At 37.1% G+C, this 17,712-nt stretch overlaps 1 protein-coding gene across 3 annotated transcripts in view; it reads right to left on the bottom strand.

The window, feature by feature from the left end:
• The window catches only part of VPS45 (vacuolar protein sorting 45 homolog), a 99,104-nt gene extending 81,613 nt beyond the window's left edge, over nucleotides 1-17,491 (bottom strand). For 2 of the 3 annotated variants that reach the window (XM_023589708.3, XM_023589709.3), the window contains exons 1-10: nucleotides 17,278-17,483; nucleotides 16,516-16,650; nucleotides 13,921-13,981; nucleotides 9,036-9,115; nucleotides 7,116-7,184; nucleotides 6,855-6,992; nucleotides 6,294-6,404; nucleotides 3,613-3,747; nucleotides 3,059-3,172; nucleotides 2,488-2,655 (exon numbers count right to left, since the gene is read on the bottom strand). In XM_023589708.3, coding sequence (XP_023445476.1) covers nucleotides 2,488-2,655; nucleotides 3,059-3,172; nucleotides 3,613-3,747; nucleotides 6,294-6,404; nucleotides 6,855-6,992; nucleotides 7,116-7,184; nucleotides 9,036-9,115; nucleotides 13,921-13,981; nucleotides 16,516-16,650; nucleotides 17,278-17,370 — 1,104 coding nt within the window. In that variant the 5' untranslated portion in view covers nucleotides 17,371-17,483. Of the gene's footprint in view, nucleotides 1-2,487; nucleotides 2,656-3,058; nucleotides 3,173-3,612; nucleotides 3,748-6,293; nucleotides 6,405-6,854; nucleotides 6,993-7,115; nucleotides 7,185-9,035; nucleotides 9,116-13,920; nucleotides 13,982-16,515; nucleotides 16,651-17,277 lie in introns of all 3 variants that reach the window. The other variant, XM_004461630.4, reaches the window with a different exon arrangement.
• Nucleotides 17,492-17,712: the final 221 nt, after the last annotated feature.

Below are 17,712 nucleotides of genomic sequence, written 5' to 3'. Positions count from 1 at the left end.
AAATACTGTTAAAAGAAATCAAAGAGACCTAAACAAATGGAAAGACATTTTCTGTTCATGGATTAGAAGACTTCAATATCATGAAGATGTCAGTCCTATCCAAACTGATTTATAGTCAGTGAAATGCCAATCAAAATTTCAAGTTTAATTTACAGAAATAGAAAAGGGAATTATCAAATTTATTTGGAAGGGAAAGGGCACCCAAAGAGCCAAAAACATCTTAAAAAAGAAAAGCATGGTGGGAAACATGCTACAAAGCTACAGTGGTCAAAACATATCCTTGAAACAGATTTACAGGCATAAAGATAGACACATCAATCAGTAGAATAGAAATGAGAATCCAGAAATAGACCCTCACCTCTATGGCCATCTGGTTTTTGACAAACTTACCAAGTCCATGTTAATGGAACAAAAGAGTCTTCAATAAATGGTGCTGGGAGAACTGTATATCCATAACCAAAAGAATGAAAGAGGACCCTATTTCACTCTCCGTAAAAGAATCAACTCCAGGGAAGTGGATGTGTTTCAAGCAACTGGGCTCCTGTCTACTATATAAGAGCTCCAGGATTTGATACCCAGGGCCTCCTGGTAAAGGCGAGCTGGTCCACATAGAGTGCCGGCCCATGCAGGGTACTGCCCCGTACAGGAGTGCTGCCCCATGCAGGAGTGCTGCCCTGCACAGGAGTGCCAGACAAGATGTAAAGCAAATGACATTATGTTGAGTGAAGTAAACAAGACACAAAAGGACAAATACTGCATGATTGTGCTATTATGAACTAAATATATTGTATAAACTCATGGAGTTAATAACTAGAATATAGGTTACCAGAATGGTAAAAATGGAAAACTGAGAATTAACTTGTACAGAATTGGTAAAAAAATTGTTCGTAAAATCTTTGGAAATGAATAGATATGGTGAAAGCACACAATAGTGTTTGTAACTAGCAATGATAATATATGGGTATGATGGTGGTCAAAAGGGAAAGTCTAAGGTCCTACATATTAGTAGAAGGAAAGCTAAAAAATGTAACATGGGACTGTATAGCATAGCAAAATCTCATGTGAAATATGAATATGGGTAACACTGCATATATAAGACTGCTTTTCTTTGAAACTGAACAAGTAAATGTTAATGTTACAAGATGTCAATATCATGCAAAAATCAACAAAAGCAAAACATGGACAGTAGTGTACAATAATATATTAATACATTAAGGTTAAAGAAAAAAAAAGGAAATATACTAAGTGAAAGAAAATAGACAAAAGGTACTACATATTGTTTGGTTCCAGCTATACAAAATATAAATACAAATAAATTAGAAAGAAACATAATACCAGCTATGTACAGCAGGGGAAACATAGAGAGACTGAGAGGTTATTATTAAGGGTTAGACTTTTTTTTGTCTGTTTTTTATTATTATTGGAATAATGAAGATGCTCTAATAATGATTGAAGGATGAAAGCACAACTATGTGATTATATCAAATACCATTATTGTATACTTTGGATGCATTTTATGCTTTATTAATATGTACCAATAAAATTGATTAAAAATAAATAAAAATATAAAATAGATTAAAAAAAATTAAAAGTCCAGTCTTCTTTCAATGGCCATGACCTGGCCCCAATCTGTCTTTCTGGCTTATCTAAGACTACTGCTCATCTTGTACCTTGTATTAGCTACACTGAACTATTCTCTGTTCCCTTAATTTGCTTCCCACCCCCCCCACCCCCCCCGCCCCACACATCTCCATGCCTGCTGCATTCTCTCTGATGAGAATGTTTCCTCCCTTTCCCTGCTTGGTGCACTCCTACTTATTTATCTGTCCAGAAAAATCTAATGTCCTCTTCTCTATGAAGCCTTTCATGCTCACTTTTAGGGAAAATCATTGCTCCTTCCTCTCTATTTCCACAGCCCTTTGTAAATACCTCTATTATAACACCTATTGTATGTATTAGAGCTCCTAGTTTAAACCTCTTTCTCCCCTACCAATAGTGTGAGCTTTTTAAGGATAAAGATCATATCTTTTTCTTCTTTGGATCCCTAGAATCTCCTATCAGTGTGTACATGAATTAGGCATGTTTGTGGAATGAAAAGCAGATATTAATAATAATCTACTTTACAAATGAGAAAACTGGCTCAGAGATTACATCAATAGCTCTAAGTTACAAAGCTAGTAAGAAGTAAACCAAACCCTAAAATCAGATCTCCTGATTCAAGTCTTGCCTCTTTTCTAGTAGTCTAGGCTGCCTTATAAATACTTGATTAACTGACTGTACCTTTTGTAATCCCCATTGCACAATGTACTTCTCCTGTGGTTCTTATTGTATATCTATCTTAAATATTTTTTTATCTTGTCTCCACTCCTTTTTAGACTATAAATTCCATGTAGGTGAAGAAGGATTACTTGCCTTTGTATCTCTTCCTCTGCTTGGCAGAGTGCCTTACACGTAGTAAATGCTCATCAAATTGTATTGAATAGATACCTGGAGAGCACTAGAATGGTCATTTTGACAGGCCAGTTCTTGTTCAACCTCCGAAACCTCCAGGAGATTCCGCTCGCTGACCAACCGAGACAGCTCTCCAACCACTGTCACATGCTTTGATACAGTACCAGACATCTTCTTGAACTGTGGATAATTCTCAACAAAGGCCTGCCATAGGAAAAACATCAATTGGAAGCTCTGTCATTTTTTGACTGATTATAGGCATATACAAAGAAGAAAAATATCATACACGGATCATTCTTCTGTACAGACTAAGGCACCTATAATTTTCAATCACGTAGTGTTTTGTTATGCTTAAGGAAAGAACTGGTATATGTCAGCAGAGTGAGTCTTTCAGCAATACAAATAAGACTGAAGAATGCAAAGAAGCACATAGCTTATTATGAAGTTTTCATTATATTGCTTACTAAAGAGAGACATTACAGAAACTGAGTCTCAAATCAAACATAATGAATCAACGTAGAAATCAACCCCAAAGATCCAAGAAATGTCTCGTACATCAATATTTTCAGTCTTGCACATTAGTCACACATGTACATGTTCAATTTACCTTCATGTCTGCTATTGATTCTAGTTTTTGTTGTTCTTTTGGTTTCTTCTTCTGAAAGTCTTCCATGAGATTCTTTATATTGCTACCAATCTCAGCAAAGTTCAGGTACATATTCTGTGAAAAAGCATAGTTCTATCAACTAGTCTTTCAGACTATTTAAAACAAGAAGTGAAAAAGAATCTTATAGATAGATATAGATATTCTAGACAGATAGAATTTGAAGGCAAGAAAATTCCATTTTAATTACTATCTGGACAGTGGTCAGGAATTTGGTGTGAATATCATTATTATTCTCACAAAGGGCTACTGGATAGGGAGGGAAGTACTTAAGTTGGATTCAAATTTTTAAAAATATGTAACTAGGTATGTATGGAATTTCCATACAATAGAATATTCTTGAAGAGTTAGAATCCAAGTCTTCTGCCTTCCCTTAAGACTACAAGATGACTCTATCATTCTTCCACATGAAATCCCATTCTACTCCCATTCTAACAAGTCAATACTGACCTTACATAAAAATAATTATTCCTTTTTTAAAAAAACAAACCACTTACATTAGCATAGAATTCATCATTTTCAGCAGATAGGACCACTTCTCTCAAGTCTTTACTGATCCCCGGCACTCTGGAAAGATCAATCCGGTTGTTGTTTATGCCCAAAAGTTCATGGACCATGGCCTGATATGTCCACTAAATAAAAGAATTATGACAAAAAAAAATTGGTAACTGACAAAACCATGGAAATAGCAAATGTTCAGGAAAACAAAAGTGATAACATTCTTGGTAACTAGTCTTCTTTACATGGAGTACCTCTATTTAGTTCAAATTATATTAATATTTTGTACTGCAGTAAGCATTAAGATTGTCATTTTAATTGGTTAAACACCCGAAAGTCAAAATACTTTAGATTTTACACTTTGGGAAGGTCAGCAAGGTTAATATTCCTGATAGAAAGAAAACAAATTAGATCTATCATTAGCTCCAATCTTTGCCTATGAATTAAGAGTATATTTTTGGCTTCACAGATAGGGCTATATTGGTACTGCAGTTACAAGCTGAACCATTTCCTGTACGCTTCTGTGGTTTTCTGCAGCATGAGAAGTGTTCTTGCAGATCTGAGTGGTGCTATATTTATCCTGGGAACACTAATATTATCAGAAAGAACCTTGTGAGTAGATCAAAACACTAGCATATTCAGAAGCCTGCCTTTAAATCCATTTTATATTTTCATTTAATATGAATTGTGAAGAAGCATTAGTTTCCAGTCTTACAATAGATAAATTTATTTGATGGGATCCTCTTATATTTTTAATGTAATATTTTGTATGATCTATGTATCTTTAAAAATTTTTTTTAATCTATAAAAATAAAAAATATAAAAAAAAATTAAAAAAAAACTTATTTGATAAAACTGGAAAGGACAATTCCCAAAATTCTGCCTTCTCACCATTTATAGAGAATGGATTACTTTTAATTGTAGGCCCATTAGACAAAATTAACTATTTTCAAGTAAATTAGCTACTATATCCTGGTATGGAGGAAATCTTTATAAAGATATCATCAGCAATCTAGATTTACCAAGAAATAATTTAGGAGCTTAGAAAAGAAAGTACCTTATTTCCTAGAAGATTCAGCATAGGAAACCTTGAAAAAGCAAGTTCAATTAGGGCATTTAAAATAAAATGACAGGGGAGCGGATGGATGTAGCTCAAGTGGTTGAGCACCAGCTTCCCGTGTACAAGGTCCTAGGTTCAATCCCTGGTACCTCCTAAGAACAAAACAAACGAAAAAACCAACTTTCATTGGGGAGTGGGTGTAGCTCAGTGGTTGAGCACCTGTTTCCTATATATACAAGGTCCTCGGTTCAATTCCTGGTACCTCTTAAAAAAAAAAAAAGATTGACAGCTTGTTTTATGTTCCCACAGACAGCTTCCTGTCCATGCTTCTACCACATGACATATTATAAAATTAACATAAAATGTTTACTTCTCTTTGACGGTTAAGACCATATCTTTTTTAACCTTTTTTTCTCCAGGACTTAGTACAGTACCTGGCACATAATAGATCCTCAGGGAAATCTGTTGAATGAATGGTTGGTTTTCCTTGGGGAACAGAATTATAGGTAATTATTTTTTATAATATCAAAAGTCTCTTTAGGAAACATGTTACTTTGAATTTTAGAAATATAAGGTTATCTTATACCATAGAGAAATTTCATGCCATACATTGATATCCCTTGGCATTAACATTATTATAATCTGAGAAGAAACTGAAATATAGACTTTGTTTTTTCCTGCAAATTCACTATTAACAAAGCACCTACTATGTGCAATAGAAAACAAGTACTGGTAAGACACCATCTGCCCTGAAACAATGTATAACTAGAGGAATGGGAAAATAATCAAAGGTACAACATCGTATGAGATAAGAGACACAAAGGTCTACAGTGTTTTTACAGAGAAAAGAGCATGTCTGAACATACAGGCTTTGCAGGGAAGTAAGATGGCTTTTGAATGGTTTTAGAGAAGTATTTTGATAGATGGTTATGGGAAGAGAAGGTATTCTAAACGTTCTACAGTTTAGACTGAGGTCATAACCTGAGAAAAAGCACAACAGTATTTTTTATTTTATTTTGTATTTGGGCACCAGTGAGCTTTCCAGTTTTATACAAGATTGGGCCATACTGTGAAAGTTCTTGGATGTCAAGTTGAGGAATCTGTATTTTACCCAGTAGGCAAATGGGAACCAATGAAGAATTTTAAAGCCGTGGGATAATAGGATTACAGCTATGCTTTAGGTAAAGTAATTTAACAACAATGTGCCTGTAAAATATATTAGAATGAGAAGAAACTAAAAGTAGGGAAGCAAGCTGAAAACTATTTTAGTATTCCTGCGAAAGTAGGGCCTGTACCAAGGTACTGGCAATAAAAGTGGAAAAGGACAGAAGGAAAAGCTGGAAAAGTAAAATTTACAGAACTTAGAAGTTCAATGCCTCAGTTAGGGACAGAGGGAAGTGGTAAACAGGGACAGGAAGGATGAGGCTGAAGAAAGAGTCAAAGATGACTGTGGCTGGAATAATGTTGATACCAAAACACCCAGAAGTTAAAATAGCTGAATAAGGACAGCAAAAAAGAAAGACGCAAAAAAAATGGACAATGCTGTCTACTTCTACTTCCACATTTTGATGAATACCACTTAAAATCATCCTTCTATTATGCTAACAAAGGGATCTGCACCTGGTTTAGCAATGGGGTGATGGCATCATCGCAGCGATCTAAAATAAGGAGCAATGGAGGAACCTCAGTCCGTCGGAATTCAAACAGTTCATATTCTTTAGTTATCACTTGCTGTGGGTGAGAAAGAAAGACAGTTTAGTCATCCAACTGGTCGCAGATAGAGATGATATAAATAAGAAATTAATACATAAAAACCATACTTAACAATAGTTTTTATACCTGCATAAGTCTTCCATGAAAGGATTCCAAAGCTTCAAAGTTTAGTAGCATTCTATTTAAGAGATCAGGATTTATAACCCTAGTTTTAAGTGGTTTCATTTGACCAAAAAAGTTAGAATAGCTTGTGTGTATTTCTTAGGTAAGAAATGAAGTCTCTTTGTTCTAATTTGTTACCTTTGGTTTTAGATTACAAATATCTACCTGTCAGTAAACCTAACACATCCTTAGTTGTAAATAAAACATTCCTTTAGTTTCTGAAATATGATAAGGTAACTTTCTTTTCCATAGGGAAATGAATGGCCTTGATGTTCTGGAACGAGGGATGGTAAGGCAATGCCATACCTTAACACATTCAGCAAGTCTCTTTGCTGCCTCTGATGAAAGCTGATAACGAATCATGGGACACTTCTTCAGTGATAAAAGGAGAGCTGTCAGTCCTTGAGTTGTTCTTGATAGCTGAGCTGGATCCCAATTTCGACCCTTTTTTTGTTAAAAAAATATATTCAGAGAAAATATTTGAATTTTCTCTTAGAAGTCCAATTATTTGCTGAATTAACTCCCGCCTGATAAACTGAAATTTTTTAAAATCCTTTCCTTCCATACCTGACAGCAACCCAAAATATTGAGGGAAAATAAATGTGGATTCACAGCAATGTAATCACCATAGAATTCCTACAAATAAAGAATATGAAGATCATTGTACAAATTCCAATTTTATCAAGCAGTAATATTTTCATATATGACACAATACCATAACACCAATTTTGATGAATGCAGAGGCAAGAGAGATACAAAGACTGCTCAATTAAAAATGGAGTAGCAATAGTCAATGTGGGGGAATTAATAAAGTGACTACAAAATAGCAGCAATAATAATGTCTTTTAAAACACCTACCAGGGAAACGGACTTTGGCCCAGTGGTTAGGGCGTCCGTCTACCATATGGGAGGTCCGCAGTTCAAACCCCAGGCCTCCTTGACCCGTGTGGAGCTGGCCATGCGCAGTGCTGATGCGCGCAAGGAGTGCTGTGCCACGCAAGGGTGTCCCCCGCGTGGGGGAGCCCCACGCGCAAGGAGTGCGCCCGTGAGGAAAGCCGCCCAGCGTGAAAAGAAAGTGCAGCCTGTCCAGGAATGGCGCCGCCCACACTTCCCGTGCCGCTGACGACAACAGAAGCGACAAAGAAACAAGACGCAGCAAATAGACACCAAGAACAGACAACCAGGAGGGGGGGGGGAATTAAATAAATAAATAAATAAATAAAATAAAATAAAACACCTACCAAAACGAAAGCTATAGAGGTATACACATTATACTTCTGAAGAATATGCACACTTATCAGTTTGTAAAAATAAAACATTGCTATGGGCTATGCAGTGTTACATTCAGTTAGATAAAAAAAGAATTTTGCTTGTCCAGTTTATTCTCATGAGGGAGAATATGATTTAAAATTGGCTATTCTTTTCCATTCATTTATCACCTAGCACGTTCTTCTGTAAAATTCAAAACTTGTTTATTTGTTGCCTCTGAAGACAATATTCTTCACTTAGGTGAACACATCACAAACATATTCAAGAACACAAAAGTTTTTAGGAAGGAAAAGGTAACACAAGATGTTCTAAAGTGAGGTACTATATAGCATGCAGTGTAAATGCTTAGGAGTTTCCATGTTTTAAACTATTGGAAAAAGTTTGCTTATTATCTCCTAGAGCAAGGAAATCACAAACAGAATTTTTTTTTAAAAGATTTATTTTTTATTTATTTCTCTTCCCTTCCCCCTCCAACCCCGCCCCCCCCAGTTGTCTGCTCTCTGTGTCCATTCGCTGTGTGTTCTTCTGTGACTGCTTCTATCCTTATCAGGGATACCAGGAACCTGTGTTTCTTTTTGTTGCGTCATCTTGTTGTGTCAGCTCTCCGTGTGTGCGGTGCCATTCTTGGGCAGGCTGCACTTTCTTTTGTGCTGGGTGGCTCTCCTTACGGGGAACATTTCTTGCATGTGGAGCTCCCCTACACAGGGGACACCTCTGCGTGGCACGGCACTCCCTGCGTGCATCAGCACTGTGCATGGGCCAGCTGCACACGGGTCAAGGAGGCCAGGGGTTTGAACTGCAGACCTCCCATGTGGTAGGCGGACGCCCTATCCATTGGGCTGAGTATGCTTCCCACACAAACAGAACTTTAAGAAACCTCATGCACAAGGTTTACTTCTTATTCTCTTCTAACCAGACATAGTCCTGTCGAACATTCTTACAGTATGTCAAGAACAATCTCTTATCCCAAACCCTGTGAAACCCTTCCTAGCAACCATCAACCCAATCTTCTTATTCCACATTCCCACTGATTCCTTTAATTCTATTCCCATTCAATTTGATATCTCTTTTAAATAAGAATATAGTTGGATGCAATGCACATCTGTTTTGTCTGCTCAACAGTCTCCCTTCTTTGGAGACACCACCTTTTTTATTTTTAGACCCAAATTTTTAAAAAGGGCTTATATAACAGATGTGTTAGGGGACAAATATGTTTACCTGGACCTCGGCCACAACTTCCTGTTCATCCGCTTCAGCCAATGACTTCACATCACTCTTACTGATCACATTACTGAAATCTGAAACAGACATATGAGTTGCGGCTAACTCAAAGGAAACCATCTCTGCTGCAATTAAATGTAAATGGACCTGTCAGTTGAAGATTGTGAATATGGGAATTTACTATACATCATGGTCAAAATTCTTCAAATAGGAACAAGCAGTACAAGTATGTTTAAATACAAAAAATTGATAACAACAAAAGGATTATCACTGGAGGATGCTAGGGAACTAGTCATTATATTGAAAATAGTAAAGAAAGGGAAAGAAGTAAGTTTTTGGCCAATCTTTTATATAAAATCTGTGCCACTGGGTAATCAAATAGTAGATGAGGAAAAATTTCTTTATAGAAATATCCCAGCTAAAAAACAAAGGAATATAATGATAGTTAGAATATCACCATTTTTTTCAACCATTAATGAATTATTGGATCTAGCCATTGAGAATCAAGAACTGCTAATAAAAGACAACCAGTGGAAACAAATAACATCACCTAAGAAGTATTCCTGTTGATAAGTAAATGAGTCCGAATCTAACTAACTCTCTACATCCAACTACCAATTTATAGGACGTAGAGGACAGAGAAAACATGCAAGGAATGTGTTAAACTACTACCCCATGGGGGTGTAATCAGCAAAATCTAGGCTGTGGGAAACAAGATAATAATTCAGTTTCTTTAATAAATAAATTGCAAGGGAGGGAGGGAGAGAAAGAAAGTGAGAGACAGAGAGACAGAGAGAGAGAGAAGAGAACCTACATATAGAAGATAAAACTTAAACAACATTCCAACCAATAGCAATTTGTGGGCCTTATTTTGCTCCTCACTCAAACAAACAGTGGGGGAAAAAACATGAAAGAATTGGATATTTGAATGTTCAATTAATATTTGAAAATAGTAAGGAATTATTTTTCATTTTTATTTAGATATAATAATGGTATTTTGTTTTCTTTCAAATAAGTATCTTCTGGGAGGCATATTGAAATATTAATGGATGAAATTATATGACATGCTTAAAAAATATTGGTGTGGAAGTAGGTGACAAAATAGTTAAAACAAGATTGGCTGTGGCTTGATAACTGTTGAAACTGGTGATGGAGACATGGGATTTACTATACTATTCTTTCAACTTTTTGTATATATTTGAAAACTTCCATACTTGTTGAGGGACAGAGTCTGTTATAGAAGAGATTAGGAGACATAGAAATACATAAAAATAAAATTATAAAAGTAGGATGTGCAAATGAGTTCAGTGCTAACACAAATTGGGCTAAAAGTCTGTAATGAATAAAATTACTAAATACAAATTCATTTTAGTTTACTTCAACCAAATAAAATTCTGAAATTGATCTTTTCACACAAGAAATTTCAACAGAGTCTATTTTTCATGGGTTTCATGGGTTTCAGTGTATATAACTACTCTTATATACATATATATACACACACACATATATTTTTTATTCTGTCTCATAGATTTGCAGCCCAAATAAAATTCACCAGAAGAGTAAATACTAGATTTAATACTGGTTATCAGTTTCAACCACTGCATGAAAGAACTCTCTTCAGAGAAAAAAGGGTTTTTCATCTCATGACCAACTCAATTTTTTGCTGAGAGACTCAGTAAGAGTTACATGCCCGTTTAAAATTGGCAGCATAGGGAATCTGTATACAGATATATATATGTTAAGCATAGAGTATAGAAGTTTCTTCACGCTACCAAAGACTTGTTAGCAGACCAAGAAAATAATGAAATGACTATACACCTGTCAGAATGGTTAAAATAAAAAATAGTGACAACACCAAACGCTCATGAGAATGTGGAGAAACTGGATCACCCATACACTGCTGGTAGAAATGTAATGATATAAACACTTGGAAAACAGTTTGGCAGTTTCTTAAAACACAAAAACATGCAACAACTACATGACCCAGGAATTGTAATCCTGAGCATTATTTACCCCAAAGGAAGGACGACTATGTTCCCACAAAAACCTGTGTATGAATGTTTATAGTTGCTTTATTCACAACAGCCCAAAACTGGGAACAACTCAGATGCCCTTCAACAGGTGAATGATTTACAAACTGCCATACTGCCATAACACAGGCTACTACTTAGCAATTAAAGGAATGAACTATTGATACATGCCACAACCTGGATTAATCACCAGAGCATTATGCTAGGTGAAAAAAGCCAAGCCCAAAAGGTTACACACTGTATTATTCCACTGACAGAACATTCTTGAAATGACAAAATTATTGGAATGAAGAACAGATTACTAGTTGCCAGGGAGTAGGGGTGGGAGGGAAGTGGGTGTGGCTATAAAAGGACAACATGAGGGAAGCGGATGTGGCTCAAGCCATCTGTCATATAGGAGGCCCAGGATTCGATTCCTAGGGCCTCCTGGTAAAGGTAAGCTGGCCCATGCAGGGGTGCTGGCCGGCACAGAGAGCTGGCACAGCAAAATGATGCAACAAAAAGAGACAGAAGAGAGACAATAAGAGATGCAGCAGACCAGGGAACTGAGGTGGTGCAAGAGATCGAGCACCTCTCTCCCACTCTGGAAGGTCCCAGGGTCGGTTCCCAGGGCTGCCTAAAGAGAAGACAAGCAGACACAGAAGAACACACAGCAGATAGACACAGAAAGCAGAGACAGTGAGCACAAAGGCAATGAGGGGGTGGCGGGGTAGAAATAAATAAATCTAAAAAAAAAAAAAAAGACAACTTGAGAGATCCTAGTAGAGATGGAAATGTTCTGTATCTTGACTGTATGAATATCAATATCCTAGTTGTGACATTGAACAATACTTTTTCTTCCCCCCCCTGCTCCCACCCTGCTGTTTTTGCTGTCTGTGTCCATTTGCTGTGTGATCGTCTGAATCTATTTCTCTTTTTTGTCTTCTCGTCTTTCTGCTCTAGGATTCACCAGGATTCAATCCTGGGACCTCTGATGTGGAGAGAAGTTCCCTGTCAATTGCGCCACCTCAGTTCCTGGTCTCTGCTGTGCTTCACCTTGACTGTCCCTTTAGTCTTTCTTTTGTTACACAATCATCTTGGTGCATGACTCACTTGCACGGGTCTTGGCTCACCACACGGGCACTCGGCTTGCCATGTGGGCACTGGCTTGCTGGGCGGGCACTCATGTGAGCACCGGCGTGCCACACAGGCACACTTTCTCTTCTTTTTCACCAGGAGGCCCCAGGGATCGAACCCAGGTCCTCCCATATGAAAAGCAGAGGCCCTATTACTTGAGCCACATCCAATTCTCTGAATAATACTTATGCAAAATGTTACTATTAGGGGAAACTGGGTAAAGGGTACATATAGGGCAGGTATGGGATATAGGTGATCTCTCTGCATTATTTCTTATAACTGTAGGTGAATCTATAATTATTGCAACATTAAAGTTTAATATAAAAATAAACAAATCTGTGACTGTTAACTAAAAATGAAAACAGAACAAGTAGGATGGCAGAAACTAATGAAATTGCCTCTTTTTCCCTCCTGGGATTATTGTAAGGGCTGATTAAAATAATGTATGAGAAAGCTCTTTATAAAATATAATGTCTGGGAAGTGGATTTGGCCCAACAGATAGCGAGTCTGCCTACCACATGGGACATCCAAGGTTTAAACCCAGGGCCTCCTGACCCGTGAGATCGGCTGGCCCACGCGCAGTGCTGATGCACGCAAGGAGTGCCGCGCCATGCAGGGGTGTCCCCCGCATAGGGGAGCCCCACGCACAATGAGTGCACCCCATAAGGAGAGCCACCCAGTGTAGCCTGCCCAGGAATGGCACCGCACACAGAGAGCTGACGCAGCAAGATGACACAACAAAACGAGACACAGATTCCCAGTTCCGCTGACAAGAATACAAGCAGACACAGAAGAACACACAGTGAATGGGCACAGAAAGCAGACAATGGGGGGGGAGGGGCAGGGGAGAGAAATAAATAAAAAATAAATCTTTAAAAAATATATACATATAAAATGTCTTATACAAATGTTAATTTCTGCTATCTTTATTAAAGAGTAAAATATACTGAAGGATGTATGTCTTATACTACAGTCTGGGTATCAAATCCTTAAAATTCCAAAGCCTCCAAATAAGCTTTAAGACTTCTAAACTTTCTATATACTGAGTGTTAAATTTTGCTCTTGGTTTTAGAAATGTCACCAAATAGACCAATCCTGTAAAGATCAACAATGACATCTAGAGGAGAACAGATGTAACTTCCAAAGTAGATGTATTATATCAAAAAATCCATATGAATTGTTTAGTAACCACAAACCTGGTTTATTTCCAAATCCTAACAAACAAAAAAGTTGGGCACATAAGAATGTCTACCTGATGACTTGTACTTTCAAGTATCACATAAAGTAGCAAAGAAAAGTGGAATGTTTTTACCTGGTATATAAAGTCAATCTCTGCTTCCCGAGCCAACTCAAGCATAATGTCCCCACAAATAAATAAATCAGCTCCTATGCTGATATTCATAAAAGTTTAAGATAGGGATAAGCGAACATTTTTTTTTGCAACGGCAGGATGTGAAATTTGGCTACTTACAACCTTGATACTTGCAAAGCATCTAAAAAGGTGAAGTGAAACAATCTATTTTGTTTTTACTTAAGCAATCAATAAAGAATGGAAATTACATTTAGCCCTCTGATAAAGAATGCTGGTTATCAGACTTTTAGTTATTTGAAAACATTTAAAAAACCAGGCTTAAAGGTGATGGATTCAATTAACTTATTGATGATATGACGTGTCAATGGAACAATCTAGCTAGGATATAGCTGCATTTTTAAATAGACAAAACAACATACTTACAAATAAAATATATACTGTATCTGGGTCTTCTGAGCTCCTGAATCAAATAATCCACATTCTCCTAGTAAAGAAAGAACAAGCAAATAAATGAAATATGAGGAGACCAGCTGAAGTAAACAAGTAATAAATATCATCCACTGATTTATTTAAGTGTTTAATGAAAATCTACTGTGTACTAAGGTCTCAAATAAGTATATTTCTGTTGAGGGGAGCGGAGGATTAGGGGCAAAAAAGGAGATACATAAAATATAATGACCAGGAATTATGTATATACACACACAATATTAATTATTAAGAGGCTGTGTCATCTTGGCAAAATTAAGTAAAAAAATAAAGGACACTGATGTTGAAATACAACATATAACTGACAATAACATGGAGGAATAGGAACACTCATCCACTGCTTGTGGGAATGCAGAAGGATCCAGCCATTCTGGAGGACACTTTGGTGGTTTCTCAAAAAGCTAGCTAAAGATTTGCCATATAACCCAGCAATTCCACTGCTGGGTATATACCCTGTAGAGCTGAAAAGAAGGACACAAACTGATATATGCACACCAATATTCATAGCAGTGTTGTTCACTATTGCCAAAAGATGCAATCAACCCAAATGCCCATCAACAAATGAATGGATAAATAAAATGTGGTATATACATACAATGGAATACTACTCAGCTTTAAAAAGGAATATACTACAAACACATGTGATAACACAGATGAATCTTGAGAACCTTATGTTGAGTGAAGCAACCCAGGCATTGAAGGACAAATACTACATGACCTCAATGATATGAGTAAACCAAGCTGCCTCAGAGAGCTAGAGACTGGATGATAGGCTTAAAGGAGTTGGGGGGTAGAGGAAGGTTGCGAGCTGACACCTACCTGGGTGAAATCTATGATAAGTGGAGGTAAGTATTTTTACAGGAAAGGGATAAAACGGGGGCATAGGGATAACTTTGTGTGGGGCTTTGTGGGCTTGAGGGGGGCTAGGGATGGAAGGATGGGTAATATGGCTCAAGAAATTGGGGGGAGGGGTAGGGAACATGAACATAGGAGACTTAAATTTAAAAAATAATAAAATAAAAATTAAAAAAAAATAAAGGACACTGATGTTGAGAAACAACATGTAACTGACAATAATTTTGTAAATTTATCTCACACTTTGTCCATAAATTGTATTCATCTGATCAAAATTCTTTTACAGAACATCAAAATGTCTCTAGTTCTTGAACTGAATAATAAAGTAAACCCAGAGGTGGATGAAAATTGTGGTTAATAGTACAAATGCAAGAATGTCTTTCTGTGAACTAGAACAGATATACATCACTATTGCAGAGTAGTGGGTATATGGAGAAGCATGGGAAAAATACAAGTAATGTAAACTATGGACTATAGGTAACAGCAATACTGTAATATTCTTGTATCAATGCCAAATAAGTACTAGGTTAATAATAGGGGGTATGGAAAATATATGCCAAATATATGCTATGGACAATAGTAAGTGGTAATAGCCTGATGATATTATCTCATAATCTGTAACAAATCTTCTATAACAGAGAGGTGTGTTGGTGAAGGGATGTTATATGGGAATTCTACACATGTGTATGACTGTTTTGTAAGTTCACAACTTCTGTAATAAAAATATATTTTAAAAAACGTTTCTAGTTCTTTAAAAAAAACATTTAAGAGAAAATATAATTATATTCACTTTGGTTTTTAATTTATTGGGCCCTAGACTCTACACAACTGCAATGTTTGTGAAGTATTTGCAAATAACAGGTCGCAATTAAGGAGTTTTGTTTTTTTCCTAAAAGCAAAGAGAAGTTATTCAAGGATTGCAAGAAAGGGTAACATGATCAGATTTGCATTTTGAACACTACATAATGTAGTAATCATGGTAAAAGAGCTGCATTGGAGTTGAAGAACAAGAATATGAAGAGAGTACACAAAATAAGAGTGAATTAAGAAAGGATTTTTCAAGGAGGAGAGATGAAAATTAGATTTAGAAGGTGATGGACAAAGACTGGCAAAAGACTAGATCAGGGGAAGAGAACAAGTAAATAGGGGATAGGAATAAGTGTATGGGGGAAAACCCTGGTTGGCTGTAGAAGAGGAACAGAGTTGGGGCATAGGATACATAAGGGCAAACCAGACCAGCTAAAGGAAGACTTTGACTGCTAATTTACTAAATATAGACTTAATCATAGAAGTAAATTGAACTACTATAGGTTCCTAAACATAGATGTAAAGCAGATGATAAAGATTCAAGATGCTTATAGTTATAAATAAGATTAAGTAGAAATGGTGTATGGTGTGATAGACATAGAGATTTACCCAGGAATAAAAAGTTGGTGGTCTCTGTTAGGGTGGCTTTGGAGATAGCCAAGAAACTAAAAGACAACTGGAAGGAAGAATTGACTGTGAGGGATGAAATGACATGTGGATAGGAGAAGAGTCAACGTTATAACTCTGATAAATCAGGATACTTATAATACACCAATGATGATAATACTAATTTATTTTGCCTTCTTAATGCTTTCAGACCAGAGCATTCTCCATTTGTCTGTGAAGATGGCAGCTCAGTTTATGAAGTACCTTTGTAGGGCGAAGAAAACAAATTGCCTTCAGGTGTTTCATGATCTCTCGATTTTGAGAATCAATGCGTTCAAAGAGGTACACTTCCTTCTGAAGTATCTCTGACTGTGTGTATACCATACTCACTATACCAGTCTGTAAAGAAAATGAATGAACTGAGTTCATGCTAGCCCAGAATAATAAAAACAAGCAGCAATACCTAACACTTTTTTAGTATTTTCTTACCTGGATAACTTAAATGCTAACATATATAACACTGAGCATCCAAAGCATGTAAGCAATGTACCAGAATGAAAAACATGCTTTCTTCTGAACACAAACAATTCATAAATTTCTAAAATATTTTTCCATCATCTTAAAGTTTTTTTTTTTTAATCTGTGACCAACAAATAATAACCTGTCTTCTCAGCTTCTGCCCCAACAGTTTACTCTAAAAACAAAACGTTGACTGGAAATAAAAGGACCATTTCAAGGTCTTCCAAGTATTCTGTCTCATATATTAATTCTTTTCTAGCAGAGACACTTAGAAAAGGATTTCCGATTCTAATAAATTGTTCAGGGATAAGAATAAGTCTCTAGGCAGTGATGAGAGACATTTAGACTGAAAACCCACTGGGAAGTTTTACAACTTTTCAGTTTCACAAAGAACTGACCCTTGTTTTTAAATATTTAATTAAATACTAAAGCCTACAGTAGAACGGGACCCACTATTGGAAGGGAGAGAGGGTTCCTTCACGAATACTGAAGCAAAAGCAAACTCACCGTCTCTTTATCCATGAGAAGTACTTTCATACCGGGCCCGCTGTCCTCTATCATTTTGGAAATGTACTGCTTCACAGCAAAAACCACGTTCATGGTGGCGAACTGACAGGTGCCCAACAGCCCTTCCCACCCCTTTTCTAGCTCAATGAATCCCTGGACTGTTGGCGGTGTCTAAACTGCTTCCTCCTCGCCGGGCTTCGGCTTCCGGGAGTCCGGGCGGCAGCAGTGCTGGGAGTTGTAGTTCCGCCGCGGGTCGCGCGGGGAAAACCTGCGGAGGCTCAGTGGGCCACCAAGCGTGGGCGCAATTCTAGATCTAATCCTCGCCGGGAATCATAGGGGGCCCGGCTCTGAGATCTCTCCTGGACCTTGGCCCGGGAGGCTCCGGGAGCGGTCTGAAACACGGCTCGCTAGGTTGGAGAGAGGGTGGCGCATCGC

This window comes from Dasypus novemcinctus, chromosome 13 (assembly GCF_030445035.2).
Source record: "Dasypus novemcinctus isolate mDasNov1 chromosome 13, mDasNov1.1.hap2, whole genome shotgun sequence".
NCBI lineage: Eukaryota > Metazoa > Chordata > Mammalia > Cingulata > Dasypodidae > Dasypus > Dasypus novemcinctus.
The sequence above is the reverse complement of the archived record's forward strand: the minus strand, read 5'-3'. Positions and strand labels throughout refer to the sequence as shown.